The 23,531-nt window shown below is 46.9% G+C and overlaps 2 protein-coding genes and 1 non-coding gene across 4 annotated transcripts; all 3 read right to left on the reverse strand.

The window, feature by feature from the left end:
* Positions 1–87: 87 nt before the first annotated feature.
* agbl5 (AGBL carboxypeptidase 5) lies at positions 88–12,254 on the reverse strand. Of its 2 annotated transcripts, XM_084699577.1 has the most exons (17): positions 11,928–12,252; positions 11,403–11,562; positions 10,853–11,099; positions 10,448–10,619; positions 10,048–10,214; positions 9,740–9,917; positions 9,452–9,630; positions 8,731–9,316; positions 8,438–8,607; positions 8,199–8,334; positions 7,759–7,970; positions 7,448–7,656; positions 2,162–2,286; positions 1,998–2,050; positions 1,695–1,894; positions 1,226–1,344; positions 88–793 (listed from the first exon to the last, which is right to left on the reverse strand). In XM_084699577.1, the coding sequence occupies exons 3-17, from the start codon at positions 11,065–11,067 to the stop codon at positions 710–712; spliced, it is 2,805 nt and encodes a 934-aa protein (XP_084555703.1). In that variant the 5' UTR covers positions 11,068–11,099; positions 11,403–11,562; positions 11,928–12,252; the 3' UTR covers positions 88–709. The 2 variants fall into 2 exon arrangements, with proteins under 2 accessions (XP_084555703.1, XP_084555704.1); XM_084699578.1 differs by lacking the exons at positions 88–793; positions 1,226–1,344; positions 1,695–1,894; positions 1,998–2,050; positions 2,162–2,286 and adding an exon at positions 6,270–6,665 and having other exon boundaries at positions 11,928–12,254.
* Positions 12,255–12,425: 171 nt separating this feature from the next.
* Positions 12,426–12,510, reverse strand: trnay-gua (transfer RNA tyrosine (anticodon GUA)). Its single transcript is given in 2 exon segments — positions 12,426–12,461; positions 12,474–12,510. It is a non-coding gene; the product is annotated as a tRNA-Tyr (tRNA).
* A 133-nt stretch (positions 12,511–12,643) lies between these two features.
* tmem214 (transmembrane protein 214) lies at positions 12,644–23,155 on the reverse strand. The gene is made up of 17 exons (XM_084699528.1): positions 22,874–23,155; positions 20,613–20,797; positions 19,701–19,851; positions 19,459–19,593; positions 19,229–19,311; positions 18,329–18,434; positions 17,584–17,665; positions 17,397–17,498; positions 16,967–17,108; positions 16,572–16,663; positions 16,424–16,472; positions 16,199–16,306; positions 15,946–16,063; positions 15,715–15,811; positions 15,385–15,553; positions 14,166–14,317; positions 12,644–14,069 (listed from the first exon to the last, which is right to left on the reverse strand). Exons 1-17 carry the CDS (start codon positions 23,019–23,021, stop codon positions 13,943–13,945), a joined length of 2,046 nt encoding a protein of 681 aa, XP_084555654.1. The 5' UTR covers positions 23,022–23,155; the 3' UTR covers positions 12,644–13,942.
* Positions 23,156–23,531: the final 376 nt, after the last annotated feature.

A 23,531-nucleotide genomic window follows, 5' to 3' on the forward strand; every position in this document is an offset into this window, starting at 1 on the left:
CTCTCACTTCCTTGCATATGTCTACATGTTATAAAATAACTAATTTCACTCATCATTTAGAGCTTTGAATGCAAGAAACAAATACAATTTTATCATGATTACAGTAGTAAAAGCTACTTATTTTATTTATCTGGTCATATAGCAAGAGAGACAATCTGGTGTCCATCTGTTTCACAAAACCATCCAGGAATATACTGTTACATCAATATATGCGTTCCAAAACTGCACACCACTAAAGCATTTAACATACAGATATAGTTCATCAGCTATGTGCAGGAAACTTGCTCATTTATAAATATTGTGAGTTGTGCCGTAAATGAACAGTTTATTCCTAATGTCCATCAGGAACGTATAACTCATGCAAAGGGGGCACGGAGAAGGGTTAAATTAAGCAAAATACACTTTCAACACGATCATTTAAAATCACAGTAGATAAAGAGCTGTAAGGAAAATAGTTCTGTTTCAAAAAGTGCATCAGTGCTAACAGGTACTGGGCGTCAGTGAACTTGTGTAGGAGATTTGAATGCTTAACAGCAGCACTGGCACTCTGGAATGGTAAGTTATAGATGCTACAGTGCTCTCCATGTGTACTGTGTATGTATGTGAAGCCATCAATCTTTTAGCAGCCATCAGCTGTGAGGCGGTAGGTAGGTGCATGGTAGGAAGGAGCAGGTTGTTGCAGACCATGACTAAAGAACATGTGCTGTACTCAGACCTCTCCACAGAGGGGCGCTGTCCTACACACATTCACAGACTCGGGCAGAGAATCTTCTGGGTCCGACTCTTGCGGGACCTAGTGAGAAAAAAACAGCTCTCTCGTTAATGGGGTGGCTCTGAAGTGTACAAAATTATATAAACAACAACCTTATAGTTCAGGGGTGTTGAATACTGGTCCTCAGAGCCCACTGTCCCGCATGTTTTAGATGTTTCCCTGCTCCAGCACATCTGATTCAAATGAATGGTTGTCACCAGGCTTCCACAGAGCACAATAACAACCCACTCATTTGAATCAGTTGTTTTGGAGCAGAAAAACATAAAACTGACTGAACACCCCTGAACACCAGGATTGAACGTCCCTGAACACCAGGATTGAACGTCCCTGAACACCAGGATTGAACGTCTCTGAACACCAGGATTGAACGTCCCTGAACATCCCTGAACACCAGGATCGAACATCCCTGTTTTAGATGGAAACCGTTTCAGTAGTGCCGGCCTGCCAAGTTACCTGTGGTGGTTCTGCGGTCTCTATGGTGGAATGTTCCTTGTAGAAGTGGCTTCTATCAGAGGTCCTCTTCAAAGCCCTGGAGGCTAGACACAGAACTGAGTCCTCATTTCCTGATACACCTACGGCAGAGAACAGGAAAGACAAGGATGTGTGTCAGGTGGCTGACACCTGAATTGGGCTAGTAATCTGAAGGTTGCCAGTTTGATTCCCGGCCGTGCCAAATGACAACGTGTCCTTGGGCAAGGCACTGCCTCGGGAGAATGTCCCTGTACTTACTGTAAGTCACTGTGGATAATAGCGTCTGCTAAATTACTAAATGTGTGTTTGTAGGCCATGTGTAGGTAAAGGTTTCCAACATATTTAGGTGGTTATTAGACCATGTCAGTTTTCTGGGCATGTGACTTTGTGACTCATTGCAATTTACAATTTCTTTCTATCAACTGCTTGTGTGTGTGCGTGTGTGGCGTACCTGACAGGTGTCGGTGAAGGCCTGGTTGCAGGAGCTTCCAAACCCTCAGTGTGGTCGAATCCTCCCTGTTGGCCGAGGGGGCCAGGCTGGGGCCAGAGGGGGGGAGGAGCGGAGGCTGAGGGGGAGGCTGAGGGGGAGGGGCTGTGGCCGAGTCCGTCTTCCTGATGGGAATGCGGCTGGCCCGGGGCTGCAGCTCACATCTAGACGGTTGCAAAGGAACGGTAGGGATCAGTTTGACCTGAGCACCTCTGTTACAGGGTTAAACTTGTGCCCCCTATGCCACCCCGGCAGACACACACTTACTTGGTGAACTCTACGGAGGAGAGAATGTGAAGGGGTCCTTCTGTCCCACTGGTCTGAGAGATGGCACAGAGGAACACAGGGAACAGAGACTGGAGTTTGAACCACAGACTGCAGCGTGTAACACACCTGAGAGAGAGGTGTGTGTGTGTGTGCTAGGAGCTGACCTGTGTGAAGGCCTTTGTGGGGTTCTGTATGTGTGAGAAGGTCCGTCCCCCCAATCCTCCTCGTCCGCCGCGCATGGGGAAGTCCCGCCTCTTGACTACAGACAGGAAGTCAGGACAGCTCACGCCTGGCGACAGGAGGGGGCAGGACATCAGGGAACAGAGAAGCAGGAGAAGACAAGTGGGCAGCAGTCAGCTTAGAGGACAGGCCATCCCTCCTGTCTGTCCAACGCTACATGTCTGTCCAACGCTACAGGTCTGTCCATCCCTCCTGTCTGTCCAACGCTACAGGTCTGTCCATCCCTCCTGTCTGTCCAACGCTACAGGTCTGTCCATCCCTCCTGTCTGTCCAACGCTACATGTCTGTCCAACGCTACAGGTCTGTCCATCCCTCCTGTCTGTCCAACGCTACAGGTCTGTCCAACGCTACAGGTCTGTCCATCCCTCCTGTCTGTCCATCTCTCATGTCTGTCCAACGCTACAATGTAACAGTTAAAATGTATCAATACATGTTGGATGTTTTCATTAAGGTGAATCTTGTTGTATACATAACTGACACCTCTATCAAAATAGTCAAGTATCAGTCATGCATCAGCTTCCTTGTTGACGGTCCTGTTGCCAAATAGTGTGACTGCTAATAAGATCTAATAAAAAGTGTGACTGTAATAACATAATCATGCATCAGAGTGGCACATGAGCATGATGGTCATAGCTACATTACTGAGTAGGGTTGAACACAGCCAGTGTTGCGGTCTGTGGGTATATTTGATTAAAACACGCGCACACACACACACACACACACACACACAAGAGAGTAGAGGTTCCACACACAGACTGTAGTTTCTCCACAGAGGGATAGTTTATTCCAGAAGATGAGCCCAGTAGGGGGTATTAGACAGCACAGTTAAAAGTCTGTTACCGAGACACAGTTACACAATGACAGTCTGGAACAGGAAAATAGGTTAGCGCCACACAGAGAAGGAAAACTCATCCTACAGGAAACCATTACCGAAGACGACAGGTGCGTAGGATGAAGTAGTATTGTCACGCATGAAGACAAGTAGGTAAGCGTGTGTATGGGAAATAACAAATAGCACGACACGACGTGTGAGTTCACAGTGTTACTGGACACACAACTCAGGCATCTTGCTAGTCTAGACTGGCTTCTTTCCTTTCCCTGTGTGGATGGGACCCGTCCGTGACCTTGAGGGTCAAGGGTTAACGTCCCCTTAGATGACAATATGGAGGGAAGGACACAAGGGGAGGAAACCAGGGAGGAAAGACAGGTGAAACTGTGTAGGAAAGGTCTGCTCTCCTCTAGCAGAGATAAGGCAGGCGAAGCACCAGGTGGGTGATGAAGGGCGGAGCAAGGCACACCACCGCTAATAACACAAGACTGAACTCATACACAGAGCCCTACCCGGGCCTAAAACCAACTGGCCTACCTGTCGTCACCAAGAACACAGGCCCCCAACCACGCTTAGTCCAGCTCAGTAATGGTGGCAGGAAAGTGTAGAAACAACAGGCTGACACCAGCATACACAAGATGGATTAAATATCATACAATACAATCCCCAAAGTAATATGACCCTTGTTACACACATATATAATCCCACATCATATTACGTGACTCTACATGATCATCTACAGATACTGTAGTCCCAGCTAACCACAAAACATGACCTATAACCTATTTATGCCTTCTTATCTGTATCTGCCTTCTAGTCTGTATCTGCCCTTCTTCACGTACAGATACAGACTAACCACGTTTCATTCCAACTGTAACTATACCGGCCACGCAGACCGAGTAACACACAGCGACACAAACAGCCAGCCCAACTAATGATCCACGTCACAAGAAAAGAGGTCTATATCAGTGATGTTGTTTAGCATGGCGACATTGAAAACAATGTAAGTAACCCTTGAGCCTTAACTGCTTTCAGATTTATCTGATAGATTACGGACCGAGCCCAGAAATCACTAACATCACTATCATATTTGTCAACTGTGATTAATTGTTACCTTGACAGTTCAGGGTTACCCGCAGCACTTTTCAGTTGAGGCAACCACCTAAGCAACACACGCCTGCCGCCTTAACTACGTCGTAATTTGTTTTATATATATTCTGTGGGAAACCCTGCAGTTACACTGTGACAGTGTGAGTCTAGTGTGTTGACAGTTACACTGTGACAGTGTGAGTCTAGTGTGTTGACAGTTACACTGTGACAGTGTGAGTCTAGTGTGTTGACAGTTACACTGTGACAGTGTGAGACTAGTGTGTTGACAGTTACACTGTGACAGTGTGAGTCTAGTGTGTTGACAGTTACACTGTGACAGTGTGAGACTAGTGTGTTGACAGTTACACTGTGACAGTGTGAGACTAGTGTGTGGACAGTTACACTGTGACAGTGTGAGACTAGTGTGTTGACAGTTACACTGTGACAGTGTGAGTCTAGTGTGTTGACAGTTACACTGTGACAGTGTGAGTCTAGTGTGTTGACAGTTACACTGTGACAGTGTGAGACTAGTGTGTTGACAGTTACACTGTGACAGTGTGAGTCTAGTGTGTTGACAGTTACACTGTGACAGTGTGAGTCTAGTGTGTTGACAGTTACACTGTGACAGTGTGAGTCTAGTGTGTTGACAGTTACACTGTGACAGTGTGAGACTAGTGTGTTGACAGTTACACTGTGACAGTGTGAGACTAGTGTGTTGACAGTTACACTGTGACAGTGTGAGTCTAGTGTGTTGACAGTTACACTGTGACAGTGTGAGTCTAGTGTGTTGACAGTTACACTGTGACAGTGTGAGACTAGTGTGTTGACAGTTACACTGTGACAGTGTGAGTCTAGTGTGTTGACAGTTACACTGTGACAGTGTGAGACTAGTGTGTTGACAGTTACACTGTGACAGTGTGAGTCTAGTGTGTTGACAGTTACACTGTGACAGTGTGAGTCTAGTGTGTTGACAGTTACACTGTGACAGTGTGAGACTAGTGTGTTGACAGTTACACTGTGACAGTGTGAGACTAGTGTGTTGACAGTTACACTGTGACAGTGTGAGACTAGTGTGTTGACAGTTACACTGTGACAGTGTGAGTCTAGTGTGTTGACAGTTACACTGTGACAGTGTGAGACTAGTGTGTTGACAGTTACACTGTGACAGTGTGAGTCTAGTGTGTTGACAGTTACACTGTGACAGTGTGAGTCTAGTGTGTGGACAGTTACACTGTGACAGTGTGAGACTAGTGTGTTGACAGTTACACTGTGACAGTGTGAGTCTAGTGTGTGGACAGTTACACTGTGACAGTTTGAGACGAGTGTGTTGACAGTTACACTGTGACAGTGTGAGTCTAGTGTGTGGACAGTTACACTGTGACAGTGTGGTCTCGGGAGCATAAGGTCTCTGCTCAGTAGGTGAAAGAAGCGTTTTAATCTCAACAGGAGCTTTGGCGAATGGGAGAGAAAGACAGAGAATGTGATCACATGATTATTAAATAGCATAAAAAAGAGAAATAATAAAATCTTAAATGTGCATAAAAAAACAGTAAATCACTGCCACATTGGCATTCAGTCTGATTCTAAATGAACACTCACACATCATTGCCATTGGAATTGAAAGTGCGTCATGGCAAAATAAAATGTTAAAAGGTCATCATTAACATTTTCCCACTGTCCCTGCAATATTGTCTTTGCTCATGATTTGGCCACTCAGATGAAAAAACTTTTTTCATGAATACTGTGATGCGTAAACATATTACAATAGGATCCTCAAACAAGAAGCATCTAATATGAGTGTAACTGAGAACCTTGCGATGTGACTATCTAAGGCTGTACACTGTGAAAGCTCTGCTTCAGTAGCTTTATTACAAAAATAAAAACACACATTTCTAGGTTTGTGTGTTGGGAAAAGAAATCAGTAAGGTGCAGATGTCGTATGAGGCAAAAATCAGAGGAACGTCGAGAAGTTTGAGACTGGCACCAAACAAACTCATCTCCAAGAACCAACCAACCAACCAACCACACACACACACACACACACACACACACACACACACACACACACACACACACACACACACACACACACACACACACACACACCTCCCTCCCCCCACCCCCTCCCCACACAAACTTTCACACACACACACTCATTCAGTCTTGTGTGGAACCGGTCTGGGAGGTGCTGGCATCGGTGATGAAGGCGAGTGGAGGTGCTAGGCCCTGTTGGAGCAGGGGGCTCAGTTTGGAGAGCAGCCCAGGCCGGGGCAGGGCCTGCAGGGAAGGGAGCAGGGCTGACAGGCTGGGAGGCTGGAGGGAGTACAGACCTGCCATAGTGACGGAGGCCGGCAGAGGGCAGGAGCCCCCCCCCGCACACACCGAGGACGAGGACGAGGAGGACGAGGAGGAGGCGGGGGAGAGGGGGGGGCGGGAGGGGGCGTGGCTGTTGCTAGGAGACCGCAGGACAGAGCGGAGGTGGGGGCGTCTCTTCTCCTGTGCCTTAGTGTCTGAAGAGGGAGACACACACACACACACACCGGCTCAGTCACATGCAGGGCACACACACACACGCGTGTGTGTACACACTCTCGGTCACGTGCGCACACACACACACACAGTTCCAGGACCACACACAGCTTAGCCTCATGCAGGAAGTACAGCCTGGTCAGAACACAAGCTGCCCTGCCTCAGCTTCACGGGCCTCAGGTCTGCCTTGTTCTACAGATTCTAGCAGTCGGGTAGAATGGGTGATGGGTCGGTTGGGGTCAACCTCTCACCATGCCGACTCATGCATGCACACACAGACCTGCCATCTCAGAGGTCACGGGGTCATGCTGGAGTCAGAGGTCAAGCCATGCAGGTTAGTGGATTTCAGCTCAGCCAACCACAGATGAGGTTCAATTCTAGGTTTGGAATCTCATCCAGCACACAATCTGAGGCAGTGAGGCACTTTCTGTCCCATCCACTACTACTGAAACCAACGGTCGACCACAAGGCAAACACAAACTGACAGCAGCAGCCTTCTATACACCAACAGCAGCCGTGTACACAGGCAACACAGAGAGAGACAGACACACCGAGTGGCGACGGAGAGAGAGAGACAGACAGAGACAGAGAGAGAGACAGAGAGACAGAGAGAGAGACAGAGAGAGAGACAGAGAGAGAGAGAGACAGAGAGAGAGACAGAGAGAGAGAGAGAGAGAGAGAGAGAGAGAGAGAGAGAGAGAGAAATAAGAAGGCTAAAAGGAAGACCAGGGCTGAAGAGAGAGACCAGGTGGCATGCTCCTACCTCTGACTGGGCCAAGGGTCTTGGTGGCTCCGCGGGCCGCGTGCGTGTTGGTGCGCGCCAGCGGGCGTGGCGGTGGTGGCGGACAGCCGAAGGTGAAGCTGGGAGAGACGTGGATCCTGGGGGAGGGAGTCTGGCTGCTGCTGCTGCTGCTGTGGCTGCTGGAGACCACACCGCTCAGAGCGTTCTCCGACACCGAGCTGGACAGGTAGCTGGCAACACACACACACACGCTAACACACCGATGACAAGGTGGCTGCTCGGCAACATCAGTCCAAACGTGACAGTCAGGAGCGCGAGGCAGGTCCACTTACGTGCTGCAGCTCTTGGGAGGTGAAGCCTTGCTTCCGTTGCGGTACACGCGAGGCTGAGCGTGAGTGTGTGTGTTGGGGCCCTTGCTGTTGCGCACGTGTTTGAGGATCCAGGCGCGGAGGGTGCTCAGGCAGCTGTGCTCTGATAGGACGAGGCGTGGCCACGGGTTACACTCCACCATGTCCAGGGCTGATATGGCCACCGCACGGCCCACCTGACACACGGAACAACTAGAGAGTTCAGCAGATGTTTATCCAAAGCAACATACAAAAATCAAAGGATCAGAACTGCATAGTCCTAACAGGGTTTCAGTGGATAGGTTCAAGGAACAGTCGGTATTTTACCGGGCACGGTGCAAGAGTAACAACATCTCAACGACACACAGTCTTATCTTCAAGGTAGATGTGTGTGTGTGTGTGTGTTTGTGTGTGTGTACACGTACCTGTTCGTAGATGTCTGGTGTGTATTTGGGCGGGAAGGCGGGAGGGGGAGGGGGTGTGGCTCGTCCGTTGTCGTGACAGGCAGGAGGGATGGTGTTGACCCCTCTGCCTGTGTTGTAGTTACACTCCAGGGTGTAACTGCAGAGGCAACGCATGTTGTTTAATGTGTTGAGCTCCACCTGTGTGTGTGTGTGTGTGTGTGTGTGTGTGTGTGTGTGTGTGTGCGTGCGTGTCTGTCTACCTGTGCAGCAGTCCTATGGCCTTGTGTATGGCCACCCGCCCGCTGCCCTCTTTCGACTGGCCATCTCGCTTGTCTCGAGCGTACATGTTCTTCTCGGAGAAGTTGCAGCCCAGGAAGTCGAAGTGGGCCGAGTTGACGGCGATCAGCTTGGGATAGAGCATGTTCTCCACCTGCAGAGAGGAGCAGCCACAGCCAGGCCCACAGGGTTAGCATCTTCTCCACCACCAGGCCACAGGGACACACCACAGCCATGTTGACGCCCGGCCAGAGCGAGTCGCCGTGCTGAGGCTCACCTGCTGGCTCTCGTCTGATAGACTGTTTCCGTACATGAAGCAGCCTCGTTTGGACGCGTGGCCATGGAGGTCCACATAGTAGGCCACGCCCCCCTCGTGAGCAGGGATTGGCTCCCCGTCTGTGATTGTCAGCTCCAGAGGGGTAAGAGGCGTGGTCTCTGAGGAACTTGGTGCTTGGTTCTTATTGCAGTTGATCTCCTCCCCTTTCCCTGTCTCCGTGGTGACCCAGCCATTCTCCTCCGTCACCATGGGGACCTCTGGGAGGATGGGGTTTGAGTCTTTTCCGGAGTTGCGTTGGTTTAGGCTGAGTTCCAGGGCGGTGAGGGGAGGGGCTTGGTGTTGATTGGTGGTTTTGGTGCTGAGGGGAGGGGCATTGGTGTGTGTGTTGGGGTGTGTGTTGGGGTGTGTGTTGGGGTGTGTGTTAGGGTGTGTGTTGGGGTGTGTGTTGGGGTGTGTGTTGGGCTTTTGCAGGCGGTTGTGTGTGTGATGGTACAACAACAGCGCTTTGGCCCCGTAGATAGAGGGGTGCAGCTGAGGGCTGGGGTTGAGATACTGCCTGTTCAGGTTCACCCCCCTGGAATCAGTCCTGCAGACCACACACAGACCCACCAGCCCAGACACCATCATTACTCCAGTCTACATCTGTACATCTCATGGATCATTCATAACACATTTCAACTGGGAGTAAAAAGGTGTGTGAAGTGTGTGTGTGTGTGTGTACCTGTAGTGGCCACGGACCACCCCGTCAGGGTTGAGCATAGGAATGAGCTTGAAGACAAATATGTTCCGGAGAGCATGAGCGCGCGGGTCGTCTCTCCTCAGGATGAAGTTGAGGAAACCGTTGAACACGAAGGACGAGGGCGTCTCGCCAGGGTGCACACGGCTGCTCAGGAAGAACACCTTCACACACACACCCACACACACACACACCCACACAGCTCCATCAATATCACCCCTCTACTATAACCACCACCACACAGAAAAGAGACTTTCTGTAAGAGAGGGTTACCCGTTTGCCTGGGAAGCGGTGTGGTCGGGGTGTGGAGGTGTCAGGGAACAGGTTGGCCAGGCGAGGCTCCCTCTCCTCATGCATCCCGTGACAGTTGGTGACAGTCAGGAGGTCGACCCTGTTGCCATCCAGAGTGTGACACAGCACCTCCCTGTGGTAGTACACACTGTCCTTCGCACTGGCAGACACAGAGGGATTCATTACATTACACTTACTCATTCCGTAGGCACTTTCATCCAAAGGGATTCAAGGACAGTTGTGTGTGTGTGTATGTGTGTGTATATATATGTGTGTGTGTGTGTGTGTACCTGCTGGGGTTCAGTGCTGCAGTGCTGGGGTATTTCTCGTCCAGCTGTTGTAGTAACTCCTGGCTCTCCGTATAGGAGAAAGGGTAGCAGAAGGAGAAATAGGTGGTTGCTCCTCGCACCTCCAACAGCCGGTGGGTAAACGACAGGATGAACTGATTATCCACCAACTGAGAGAAGAAAGAAACAGTAAAGAGAGACACAGAGAGAGAGAGACAGAGACAAAGACAGAGAGACAGAGACAAAGACAGAGAGAGAGAGATGAGAAAAAGCAACAGCATCCATGCACCATTCATAAAGAAGCCTTTCTGTGTTCATAAATATGATGCCCCTATGTGTGTGTGTGTGTGTGTGTGTGTATGTGTGAGGGTGTGTGTCTGTCTGTCTGTGTGTGTGTGTGTACCTCAGAGCTGGGTCTATCTCGGACCCTCTCCCAGCGGACCTTGCCAGGGAGCGTGCGTACGAGAGGGGCCATGCCCTGGCTGTACAGCTTGCTCTGCTTGTTCATGTTCATCACGTTAATCTTCAGCAGTTTCCCAGGGAAGCCACCACGAACACTGAAGTAGAACCATGACCTGCGAGACACACACACACGGTACAATATCTACAATATCTTCATCCCCCCATTGGAGGAAATCCATTGACAGTGCTTTCGATGCTTCTCGAGCAGGGGTCTCCAACCCTGGAGATCTACATGCCTGTAGGTTTTCGCTCATCTGGCTAAAAAATCAACAGGCAGGCAGCTCTCCAGCAACAGAGCAACCAGAGACCCATGTTCTAGAGACTTCTGCCAGCGTTGCCAGGTTACCTGTTCCCATTCTCGTATTCCGTCCCAGCACAGTCTGGGCTGGTCCAGACGTTGAACTCGTAGTCGGGGGCGGAGTTAGGAGCTGAGGAGGCGTTCCCTGTGGATGCAGGGTCTGCAGAGGGGGAGGAACTTGCTCTCTCCACTTTCTCCACTCGCGCCAAATTCCCAGAGTCGAAACGGGAGCTGAACACAACACTGCCAAAACGTGCCTCCATGATGCTCACCTCTCTCTCCCCTTAGGAGCCGCCTGTTACAAAAACACACCATTTTGATGTTATTCTGAGGCATGTTGATATAAGTAGTGTTTTGTACTTTCTCGAGTTAAAAGGCTCAGGAACACGCCCCCCCACACCAGAGTTCAGCAAGACACGCCCCCACATCCAAAACACACAGCTCAAGAAGACGCAACAAACAATTGATGTTGTGTAGGTGAAGCTCAAATTTCTGGCCAAAACGTACTCGTGAACATTCAGTTGAAGCTGTACACCAGTTAGAATACAGTCAATGACATTGCTCTCACTTACGAGAGGGCCTTATCTTTTATTGTTACCTGGAGATTTGTCTTTTCTGTCAGGAATGTGGGACATCCACTCTCGCTCGATGGCCAAGGGCTACTCGGGTCGATAACTACCAACCACCATGTCACCTCTTCTTGACTCGATCAGATGATAACGTAGCAACGCACCCCAATTGTGCTCAATCTTTAGTTGCTGTCAAATAAACGTCATGCAAAAACAACACTGACTGACATTGTCACTCGCTTGCATGGAACAGAGCTGATATGCGGGCTGAAAACTGAATAGCTGTACTTGACCGCTATTGTCTTGAATCTGTTTTTGATAATATGTATGCACTGAAGGCAATACGTTGTTAATTATGAGGAAGTGGGCTATCACGCTAACATTAGCTCGTAATAGCTCGATCTACTGTAGCTAGCAGGAAGCTAAGTTATGCTAGCAAATGGACAACAGCAAAATTTAACACGAAGGACACGACAATCTAAGCTTTTGCCAAAAAAACAATTGCTAGAAATGTATAATTTGGTTTCAATCGAGAATGAGTTTATTTGTCTTACTTAATTCGTGAAATATAATCATTTTCGCGTTTGCGTCCTTTCAGATCACCAAGATGCTCTTTAAACCCAAACAAACCCACTACAACAGAGCGACAAATATCCGTGTGCTGATTGGCTCTCACAACAGAATGAAGTACGCACGCAGTAGCATGGCGTACATAGACTGGTTTGGAGGAAAACGGGTAAAATTAGTGCTTGTTCTCGCTCACATCAGAAACCAGTATTGCCCTTGCCTCTGAAAGTGCTTTTTAAAATGCAGATAGTAGAAAACATTGGAAGGTACGGGCAACGATACCGCTAACATCCTTATGTTAAATGAGCGCTCTACCGCTTAAGCTAATTCCCTGCTTTGTCCAGTTTAGATTTACTGTTGACAGTAATACCGTGTTGAATTAGATATTGTAAAAAAAAAAAAAAAAAAAAAGACACATGTATTACGCGTGTTTATCATTACAGGAAAAATATAACTACATAAAAGCCAGCGTCAAAAATTCCACCTCCTTCGAGCCGGATTTGAACCAGCGACCTAAGGATTTCAGTGTAACTCTACAGTCCTCCGCTCTACCAACTGAGCTATCGAAGGGGATACAATATCTATGGCAATGTAGTTACTTATTATTGTGTTTTGTAAAGTTGTATAGAGAGAGTATGTTTTTCATAATTATAATTCATTAAATTACACGGCTACAAACGAATAAAGTAAATTAACAGCAAACTTTCATTGGGGCTGAAATCTTTATTATAAATCATTTACATATACAAAGTAACAAATTAATCATTGTTTCAGGACACAACGGTCATAACGGCTCCTAATGAGCCAAGAAGGAAGAAAGAGGAACGGGACGCTAAACTTTCAAAGCATACAGGAGGTAGGTCGGAGAGCATTCATTACCCCACAACAACCAACACGCGCACAATGCACACACGCACACAATAGGTCGTCAGCTTTCAAGTATATAGACATGAGGGAGGCAGCAGTAGTTATCCACAGTGCTCAGCTTTCAAATCACAAGAGAAGGGTGAGGACAAAACATGGGGCTGTATGGTAACAATTTTACACAAAGATATAAGAAAAGAGACGGAAAAGAACAGGCGAAATGAGATAAGATTAAAAACTTCATGGGAGCATGAGAGATAAATTAGGTAACCTCCATCTCCGCGCCTGCACTGTATGACCTCATTCCCTCAACCTCATACACCTACAAGGGCTGGACTGGTAGAAAGAGACTGGTAGAAAACTTCTGCTGTACACATGCTGCAGGGTGGATTCATACATTTCCAATCTCGTCTGAGGGAGCCAATCAGACCAGCAGATGTGACCCACCTCCACATCTCACACAGCCGAGATCCCTGACATCAAGGCTTTTTATAAGCTTACTGTTCAGCGGCGGCTTGGTGGGCAAACACACACCAAGACACATGCGCGCGCCCACACACATACACACACATTGGACCAGTCTCCATAGTCACTGAGATGTGGCTTAAAAACTTGCCCTGTCTTTCAACACTCGTGAGGGCAAAGTACGATCACAAAAAAGGATTGTGGGTTGGGCTTTGAGTCTGTTCCCCTCTGGAACTTTTCACAAAAGGAAATGTTCATAAAGAAATGCATAGAAACCACTTATAAATCAGAGTATCTATTTATAAAGATCAGTCTTGCGTTTGTAAAATCAGATTGTACTGTGTTCTAGCGGGATCAACAGATAGAAACAGGAGGGGCTTCTTTGCATCCAGAGTGAGAAAAGTTTAGGTAAAAAAACAACAGTTAGAAAATAGCATGCCGATCAGTAGAAATAAACCAGAAGACATAACAATTTTGAGAAGGGTCCATTGTAGAGTCTGCTTTCCTTCTTCCAGCACCTCTGGACATGGCTGATGGGGGCCAAGAGGGGGGCCAACGCAAGCAAAGGTAGTCTCAGCGTGTGTGTGTGTGTGTGTGTGCGTGCAAGTGGGAATAAGTGTAAGTTGTGTGTGTGTGTATGAGAGGTGAGCTGTGGGGGTGTCTGATGCATGTCTCATGCCCGGCTCAACAGCTGCTGAGCCCAGGTCTTCAGGGCTGACGTGGTGTCCTGGAGAAGGTGCCAGGTGGAGTTGGTGAAGGCCAACGCATGGCCCTGAAGACAGGATACAGACACCTCTCCACTGCAAAACACACACACACATTTAGGTTGTCAGGTTCTATTACAGCGAGAAAAACATACGCACACGGAATAGTCTCAACATTTTGAGTTTACTGACTTGCAAGAATCCTGCAGGCTGGTCCAGGCTTGTTGTAGTAGGTTTGATGTGTATGCCAGGGCGGGCAGCAGGTAGTTCTGATGGAGCAACAGCAGGAGCTGCTTCAGGTACTCCAGCACCTGGAAAACGCTGTCTGGGGTGTTGGCGCTGAGCTGGAGGAGCACAACACACACACACACACACCATCAAAATGGAAAAATGCAACCACAAGAAAAATGCCTCTTCTCTCCGTCAACATGATTCATACTAGGGTTGCAAATATTTTAATATTTTGCGATTATTTTAATAATCGATTAATCTGTCGATTCTTTTTTAGATTAATTGAGGAATTGGGATAATACAAATTAAAAAAGCATGAATTTCCAACCCTTTATTCAAAAACAGAACAGACAGCAAAAACTCTTGTGTGCACAAACAGTCACACAATTTTGAAAAAGTTGTTAATATAAGCGTGGATTTAATTTATTGTGAATTGAAAGGTTGTGGAAGTAGGCAAGACTTTATTAGAATAATCTGGTGTATATTTAAAGATTTTTTTATACTATTTTTTAAAATATAAAATAGATTTGCAAGGATTAAGCTATTTTCAAAGATTTTTGATTTTCTATCATTTTATTTGAAACTTCACTGAAAGGTTTAAGGCTGTAGAAGTATACCAAACATTGTTAAGATATTCTGGTGTCTGTTTGAGGTTTATTCATAAAAATATTATCATACTTTAAATTATTAAAGTCTATTTTTCAAAATGGTATGGGTAGTTTTCACCCGGTCCCTAACTCGACACTGAAAAGTAGCGTCTTCCGAATGTGAGACAAATGTCACATATGAAACTAACTTCACCTCGGTCAATTAACACACTTTTTCGATGTATTTAGTGTGAAATGCTCCCACACCTTGGATGACTTGGGTCGTACTGATTTATCTGCCTCCGCCATGTGTTTCAGAACAACGTTACTCAACGTCTCTCCGATGGTCTTTCCTCTACCTCCGCTCTGCGCTCAACTAAAAACATTTTTATACTCAAACATCTCCGCGAGTTATTGAGTGGCGGAATAATCGTACGACACAACTGATCGATAATGAAATTCGTTGCCAATGTTTTTAATAATCGATTTAATTGATTCATGGTTGCAGCCCTAATTCATAGTACATTTAGTTTCATGTGTGTGTGTGTGTGTGTGTGTGTGTGTGTGTGTGTATATATGTGTGTGTCTTTTACCCATTCTATGAGCAGGGGTGTGTTTTCCCTGATCCACGTGATGAGCTGGAGGGTGTGGTCACTGAGGAGGACGGCGGCAGCCTTCGTCTTGTCCCATCCTTGTTCCAGCACTGGTCCAAGAACACGCACACACTCAGAGTAATAGTAAGGGGTGTTGGTCTCCAGAGAGCTGCACAAAGAAACACACACACCGTATTCACCATCACCATCATCATCATCATCATCATCACCCTGCATCTTTAGGGGAATACAAGAGCCAGTTTGAGCATGGTGGTGGTGGGTTTCAGTTTAGGGTTAAAGGTGAAGGGTCAGAGATGGAGTTCAACCCACCTGAGTCCTTGCTGGGTGTATAGGGTCACTTTGTTCCAGGCCTGCAGAGACACAGCCATCACCCCTGAACTGTGCAGATACCTGGCCGTGGTGGAGTCTGAAAAACACAGCATCACCATGCCTTGGTGCACACCTAGCACAGGTCTGGAGAACACCTGCTGACCAGTAGAATGGACAGATGTGCTTGCTTGTGTGTGTGTGTGTGTGTGTGTGTGTGTGCCTGTGTCTGACCTGAGAATGTGCCATTTACTCTGACATCATGAGCAACAAAACCAGCAGCAAACACCAGCAGGACCAGGAGCAGCCTGGACCAGGGGAAGCCCCGGCCACGCATCTTCAGCTGCAGGCTCTTCAGGGTCAAACCAGGACAGGGACACAGCATTAGGTTGAGGGAAACAGATCTAAGATGTTAACAGGGGAATTTCTGACATGAAATGGACAAAGTGGGCAGATGTGTATGGAGGAATAAGTGTCTGGGCCTTACATGGCACAGGGTGTTGCACTCCGTAAGCTCCCGGGAGTCTGACACTTCTATCATCTCCTCGTTGGTCACTCTGAATGACTGCACGGTTTCTTCTAGATTCTTGCGCAACTGAAAAAAAAAAACAAGCACAAGGACTTGGTTATGATCGACCTTAGGGCTCGAATACACGAGATGTCACAACTTCAACCAAATGATACGGGTCGACGATTACAGTAGGGCCCCTACCTTCTGTGGCAGGACGTTCCATGACTTCAGTAAATGCTTCAACAGCAGGCTGGACAGAAAGACAATGTGTGATATGATTATAAAAGATGGATTTACAATAAGAATCTGTTCAAACAGGACTGGGGAGGGTGTGTGTCCTGACAGTTACCTGGACTGTGGTAGGTGTTTAGTGTACAGCTGCCGCCACACTCCCAGACTCTGAACATCTACACACAAACACTCAGTCATGCTGCTCAGCAACTGCAAGGAGAGAGTGAAAAAGAAAGGGAGACAAAAGATGGGAGTCAGGTGGCTAAGCAGTTAGGGAATCGGGCTAATAATCAGAAGATCGCTGGTTCAATTCCCGGCTGTGCCAAATGACGTTGTGTCCTTGGGCAAGGCACTTCACCCTACATGCCTCGGGGGTAAGGTCCCTGTACTTACTGTAAGTCGCTCTGGATAAGAGCGTCTGCTAAATGACTAAATGTAAATGTAAAATGTGAGTCCATTCAGATGCGCAGAACGTCTCTGACCACAGTGTGTACGCCCGTGCGTGTGCCTCACCTCTCTCTTCATGTCGTTGGGGCAGTGAGGCGTGGCTCTGGAGAGGAAGGAGGGCAGGTAGGTGTGGAGCGTGCTCTCAGGCTTGACTCCCAAAGCCAGGACCTTCAGCCGAGGGTACAGACGCCTGAGCTGCTCCTGAAGGCTGCGGGAGACACACCCAACACGGTGAGGACGGGACTACCAAGCAGGGGTGGGAATCTTTTGGTACCTCACGATTACTTTATATATATATATTATCATATAATTTTATTATTATAGATTTTTTTTTAATTATTGACTTTTTACCTTTGTGAATCGCTAGAAGACTGAATCTTGATTCAAATGTGAATCGTTTTTTTCCCCCCACCCCCTACCAACAAGGGCATCTGTGAGCAACTGTCCAGCCGCCGGGTCACGTTGGTATGAGGGAGGGACAGGTTGTTTGACTCACCTTGGTGACAGGGCGTTCTTGGGCATGTAGGCAAAGTCCAGCAGAGGAAAGAACTCTTTGGGACCCATGATGCCGAATCCTTTCGTCAGGTTCGTATGAAGCCTTGGGGAGAACACGCACATTAACACACACGCACGCCTTCAACTGAAAACATGCCGTTATATTCACAAGCTGAAGACACACATACAGAAGGAGTCTCTCCAGGTAGGCTATGGCGTACGATGACAGGGCCTTCACCCCCAGCACAGGCAGCATGATTCCCAGCCACACTACGTCACACAAAGAAAACATTCAGGTCACTATTGAGGCAGGAGAATTTGACACTTTTAGAGTGATGGCTGAGCCACTGCACTCAACAAGGCAGCCCAGATAATGTAACGGACAACCAGCTGTCTGCCCCTCCCACCCCCGAATGCTGTCTTCACACCAAACATGTGTGTTTATTCGTTAAACAGTTTTTTTGGCGTGAACACAGTAAAAGGAAAACATGACATCAGTGAGGCAAGCTATGCTAAGCTAGCCCATTGCAATATGGCTAGTAACTCAGTCATTGTTCATAGTCTAAAAACAATAATAATTTATGATATTAAAACATTTAAAAAAGATCAAAATCAAGGAAATCACTACTTTTTGGTTGTGTTGAGAACATACCGAAACATGACACTCATATCGAACTGAACTGGAAATTTGGGGAAATGTCACACACTTAATAAGTGCAAATACAGTATACACAGAGTGTGTGTGTGTCTTACTACACACACACACACACACACACACACACACACACACATCTTGCTCCAGAGGTCTCTTTGACCCAGAACTCTCGCCAGCAAACATGAACTGTGCCAAGTATTGGGAAAGTGGAGCAGAGGAAGGGAGAGAGAGAGCTGAACATGTGGATCTGAGGGGGGACGGGAGTCTGTGTGGGTCACCTCGCAGCCCATGACTGAGGTCATGGAACCCAGCCTGGCCCAGAGCCCACATGATGGTCAAACACTTCACTGGACGGTTCTGAACTGACCGCAGCAACTCCAGATACTGGTGGGGGGGGAGAGAGAGAGAGAGAGAGAGATGGGGAGACAGAAAATATACATATAAAAGACAGATAAAAAAGAGAAAAGGAGAAAAACCAATAGATAAATACTGAGGCTATTATAAGTTATAACTGTGGAACAATATGAAGTTGTGAATGTGTATCAATGAATGTAAACTCAGTCCTCCAGAAGGTAGAAGCGTCTATGTGTCTGGCACCATGTTTGTGTTGTTCTACTCATATCACCCACTGCATTTTTTTCCCGTTTGTATCTCACTTTCTCCCACACACAAATGAGCTCTCTGACCTTCTGCCTCAGAGAGACCTTGCAATGTCCCTAACTTGTCTGGTCATTTATTCCTTCGCACTCCTTTCATCTGAGCTGATCAATAACTAGCATTCCGTATCGACGCCATGCACGAGTGGCTGTGGACATGTTGCTGCAACAACATCCTTACCAGGCCGGTATTGCTTCCCTTTCTGGAGAACTGTGTAACCATCGTGACAATCCAACAGATAAATCATCTCAAAATGCAACGTCATCTTGCTCAACTTCAGGTTCAGTTGCAGAAAGGACAGCATACTGAAGCAACAACTCACACTCCGCAGACTCAAGGTTATATTATCCCAGACGCTTGCACCCACCCCACCCCCCCCCCCAACTGTCCCCCCCCTCCCGACTCTCCCCGACTTCCCCCCCCTCTCCTCTCTACCCTCCACCCCCCCCCCCCCCACACACACCCTAGACAGCAAAAGACCCAAGACCCACCCACACCACACAGCACACACACTCACTCACTTCGACAAGGTTTTGTGTGGCTATCCTTGGCTTGTCCTGTAGGATGGCCTGAATACAAACTCTGTAGCCATGAAGAGACTCCCCTGGAAGCAGAAACACTATGGTTTGAATATATTGGGGAAACAACGCAAAACACTCAGGAACAGTAACACTAATCGTCCCTGACATCCAGTCGAATACATTTTTCATGAGGTATTCTCTCTTGATGTGGTAAGATGATCTGTATGTACCTGTGTGTTTGTCCAGCTCTCTGAGCATAGTATAAACACAATGGTCAAAGAAGTCTGGCAAGGTGTCATTACATCGACCAATAAGGCCCTTAATCACGTTTTTTAACTCTTTCCCAGCAAGGCAGTATGGGTAATCTGAAAGTAAAAGGGAGTCAAGGGAAAGCACGTAAAAAATACATTTGTGTTTATTTCCACTGTTACAGTTCAGATTGTGACATGTAATGCGACTGAACCTTACTGACCGTGAGCGTAGCTGCTGAGTGTGGGCTCTGTGTCTCGAGCGGTCAGTTTGTGGTTGAGATAACCAGCCAGGTCTTTAACCCACACGGAGGGATTCTCCGGGAACAGAGTCTGACTGCGCTCCAACTGGTGCTTCAAGTCCCCAACATCAAACTAACATTTGGTAGAAGACAGGAAGGGGGAGAGGAATCAGAAACTGAATATCCATTCATCCAGACAAAATATCCAGGAATGCTCATAATTCACTGTGTAACTGTTAACCAACAATACAAATGTTTACCGTTTAAATAGTGTTGTCAATTAAGCAACATTGTCACAAGATTTAGTCCGTTTTAACATTCCCCAGTGACAAAAAAAGTTGTGTCTAGCGACTAGCGACCAATGTAGCAACTTTCTGGTATTTTGGCTATCTCCCTTTTCATTGTTGAGCAGCAGCAACATAGCCTGTAATTTTACTTTCGTGTTGTTAAAGCCGCCAATCATGAAGGTACAGCCAGCAATCTCTGATTCAATGTTTTTTGTTTTGTTAATCTTTTTTTTGTCCTGTTGTTGTTAATGCTGCTATTTAACAATCAAAACATATGAGGTTTTTTAATTTTTATGGGTCACATACACTCATCCATGACATTTTTTTTTATCTTAATCTTTTAAGCAGTTAGCAGTTAATGGTTGTTAACGAGCATCGGTTATCGGTCCCCCAAATTCAGGGTTTCCCGCAGCACTTTGCAGTTAAGGCGGCTGCCTTAACAACACACGCCTGCCGCCTTGACTACGTTGTCAAAAAATTATAATTCAATTAGCGATATTTGCAGTGTTTCCGCCAGTTTTCTTCCTTTTATTAGAACGGCAGTATCCCTTCTCTAGAGAACTTTGTTTTTGGAGGAGAGAACCCCCCCCCCGGATGTATTACTCACGGCTTTGAAGGCATCCTCTACTGTTTTATGCTGAGTGGATGTGGGGGCCGGGGTTGACGTCTTGGGCTTGCTTGACACAGGCTTCTTGTGTTGGGGCTCGGCCGGTGGCGGCACCTGTTCCTTGTTCTGCTTCTTGTTCATCTTCTCAAAACCGTCAAAAACGTTTGTTGACATCTTCAGGGGAGCTGTAACACAATTGGTCCCGGGGTGAGAGCAGAAGATGCAGATCTGTAGTCATGGGATTGACTGTAAAAGATAATCCGGTAATAGCGCCTACTGCACGATTCTCTATTCGAATCTCTCTGATTTAAATGTTAACCAAAGGATAGGCTTTAACTCTAAGATAGCCCTCCCTCTCTTCTCTTCTTCTCTCCTCCCTCCTCTCTCTTGCATGTCGTCCCGCCCACTGAAGTGATAACTGGTCCTCTCAGTTTGTCAGACACAACCACACAGGCCCCTCCAAGGGTCCAGGCGTCTACTGTGGAGTTAGAATGTGTTGCAGCTGAAGTTGGCGTGGTGGGAATACATCAATATGTTTATCAGTTACACCACGAGGCCTTCCACTCCTCACCTCCATCCTGCTCCTACCCCCAACCTGTCCCCTCACTGCCCACTAGATGAGGTGTTGACAGGGGTTACCAGTTGCTCACTGATCATTCTACCCTCTTGCCCAAAGAGCAAGAGCTATATCAGATATCATCACATATATACACATGGTGTGAGTTCTGTTTAGAAAGAGAGAGTGTGTAAGGTAGGGATCAAGCTACGATGAAGAAGAAAAAAGAAATTGCAAGTAAACACCAAACAATATATACACACACACACACACTCCTCTGGTGTAGCTGCAACATGACATGACAGGTTTGTGATGCCCTCTGCTTGAAAAAAAACCTGAAGTGCTAAAGAGCTTAGGAGCATAACTGTATAAATCTGAGTCAGGAAGACGCTGGAGGTAATGGGTGGACTACAGAAGAGTGGGGATTAGTGTGTGTGTGTGTGTGTGTGTGTGTGTGTGTGTGTGTGTGTGTGTGTGTGTGTGTGTGTGTGTGTGTGTGTGTGTGTGTGTGTGGTATGGGAGAGGAGGACAGTGTGGGGTGTAATGTGAGAAGTGTTCACCGGAGACAGCCTCACTGCTGGGTGGGCTGGATTTTAACACCGACAGCAGAAGAATGCCAAGCAGAACGCCTGACACAGAGATGCATCAGAGATCACTGCCAATACACACACACACACACACATCTGCTGTGGGCTTCAAGGAGAAAAGCATGAAATGTTGAACAAAACTAAATCTGTGTTTGCAGTCTCATGATCCAGAAGACAGAAGTATCTCAAGGCCACAGCTCGAGATTCAGCATTCATCTCAGATTTGCTCCTCTAGTTGTCTAGTCTATTAGCTTATTTGTCTGCATCGTTGTTCTCCCCTTGACCGATCTGAACTGGCACATATTCTGTGTTGGCACCCCTATTCTACAAGGGAGACTTTGGACTGTTATCACAAAGATAGTAATAATACAGCGTGCGCATGCTGCACAAACAACGCAGATAACACGAATTAAAGGGACCGTTAGTTTTGTTCACGTGGAGAAGGTACACACTTTATAACACATGACAATTCTGCCAGCTGTCAGGTTAGAAGTGTACTATTGAAGTGGCTGGAGTTGATTTGCTGGCTGTATGTCGTAACAACAGTCGACTTAAGTTTTGCACTTAACCCTCAGTTAGTATCTTTTCATATATTGTTTAATAGCTATCACATTGTAACTTCTGAAAGGAATCTTGTAACATGAATCGATACCCCATGCAAGGATGACAATTAATTTGTTGACATATGCCAGCCAGCTGTAGACTTGATAGTTTAATTTTTATTAACTAAATCCCACCGGAAATCTTACAACATGACAGGTGAAACGTGCTTTGGTAAATATAAATAATTGTTGGCTCGAAGATGACTATCTAGCTAATAAACTACCGAGCCATTAACGCTGTCAGTCAACGATCTAACTATATTGTAGTGTAGCTAGCAAGGCTAAAGCTAGCGTACTTGCTAGGCAGCAGCTTTGACCTGCTGTTTGTGAACGACAGGCGAGGACGATGTACAGCTAGAGCTAGACTAGAGATAAGCTAACCACCAGTCTAGCTAGCTATCTAGGTAGCTCCTTTAGCCGACGTGTCATTAAACTTAATACCAAAATCCCTCAACGCGCCTGTAGTTTACTAACGTTTAACTCGCTGCTACAATGGCCGGTAAACTGCATACTTACGAAGCGTGTGGAGGTTCGATTCCGTCAACGCTTTCCTTCCCCCACCGGATTTCTTGTCAGCCACCGGGTTTTTTCCTCCTGAACTGTTTGGTTTCTTCCCTTTCTTAACTACTTCCCACTTTCCAACCGAACCATTATTTGAAGCCATTTCAAGCGTCTTGCTGAAATGTTGGATATCTTGGTTAAGATTTATGTATCTGCTGGTTCCTGGTTGCTAGCCTCCACCCCGCCGTGCGTGCTAAATAATGGGCGTCCGGTTTGACAGTGAGAGGATTTCATACCCGTGCCACGTCTCCTTGTCGATATGACGTCAGACTGCCTCTTGAATGAACAGACCGTTAGTTTATTGAATTAGAAAACTGCATGAACTTGCATAGAATTCCAAACCAAACTTCTGATATGCACAAATCACAATCATCAGCGATGAACACATCTCCATGGTAAATAACCTATCATGATTTACATGAGTGAAATAAGGCCAATGAGGGCAGTTGTAGGCTGGTTATGAATTTGTGTATTACAAATACTGCTTTGGTTAGGATTATAAATACTCATATAGGCTACTGGGTTGTGTGATCTCAAGATTATAACAGAGATGCTATCCCCAATATGCCAGATAGATCCAGCAAAGTGGTCCAATATTGATATTCTGCAAACA

The sequence above is a fragment of the Hypomesus nipponensis genome, chromosome 6 (genome assembly GCF_054491055.1).
Source record: "Hypomesus nipponensis isolate SF chromosome 6, ASM5449105v1, whole genome shotgun sequence".
NCBI classification, from domain to species: Eukaryota; Metazoa; Chordata; class Actinopteri; order Osmeriformes; family Osmeridae; genus Hypomesus; species Hypomesus nipponensis.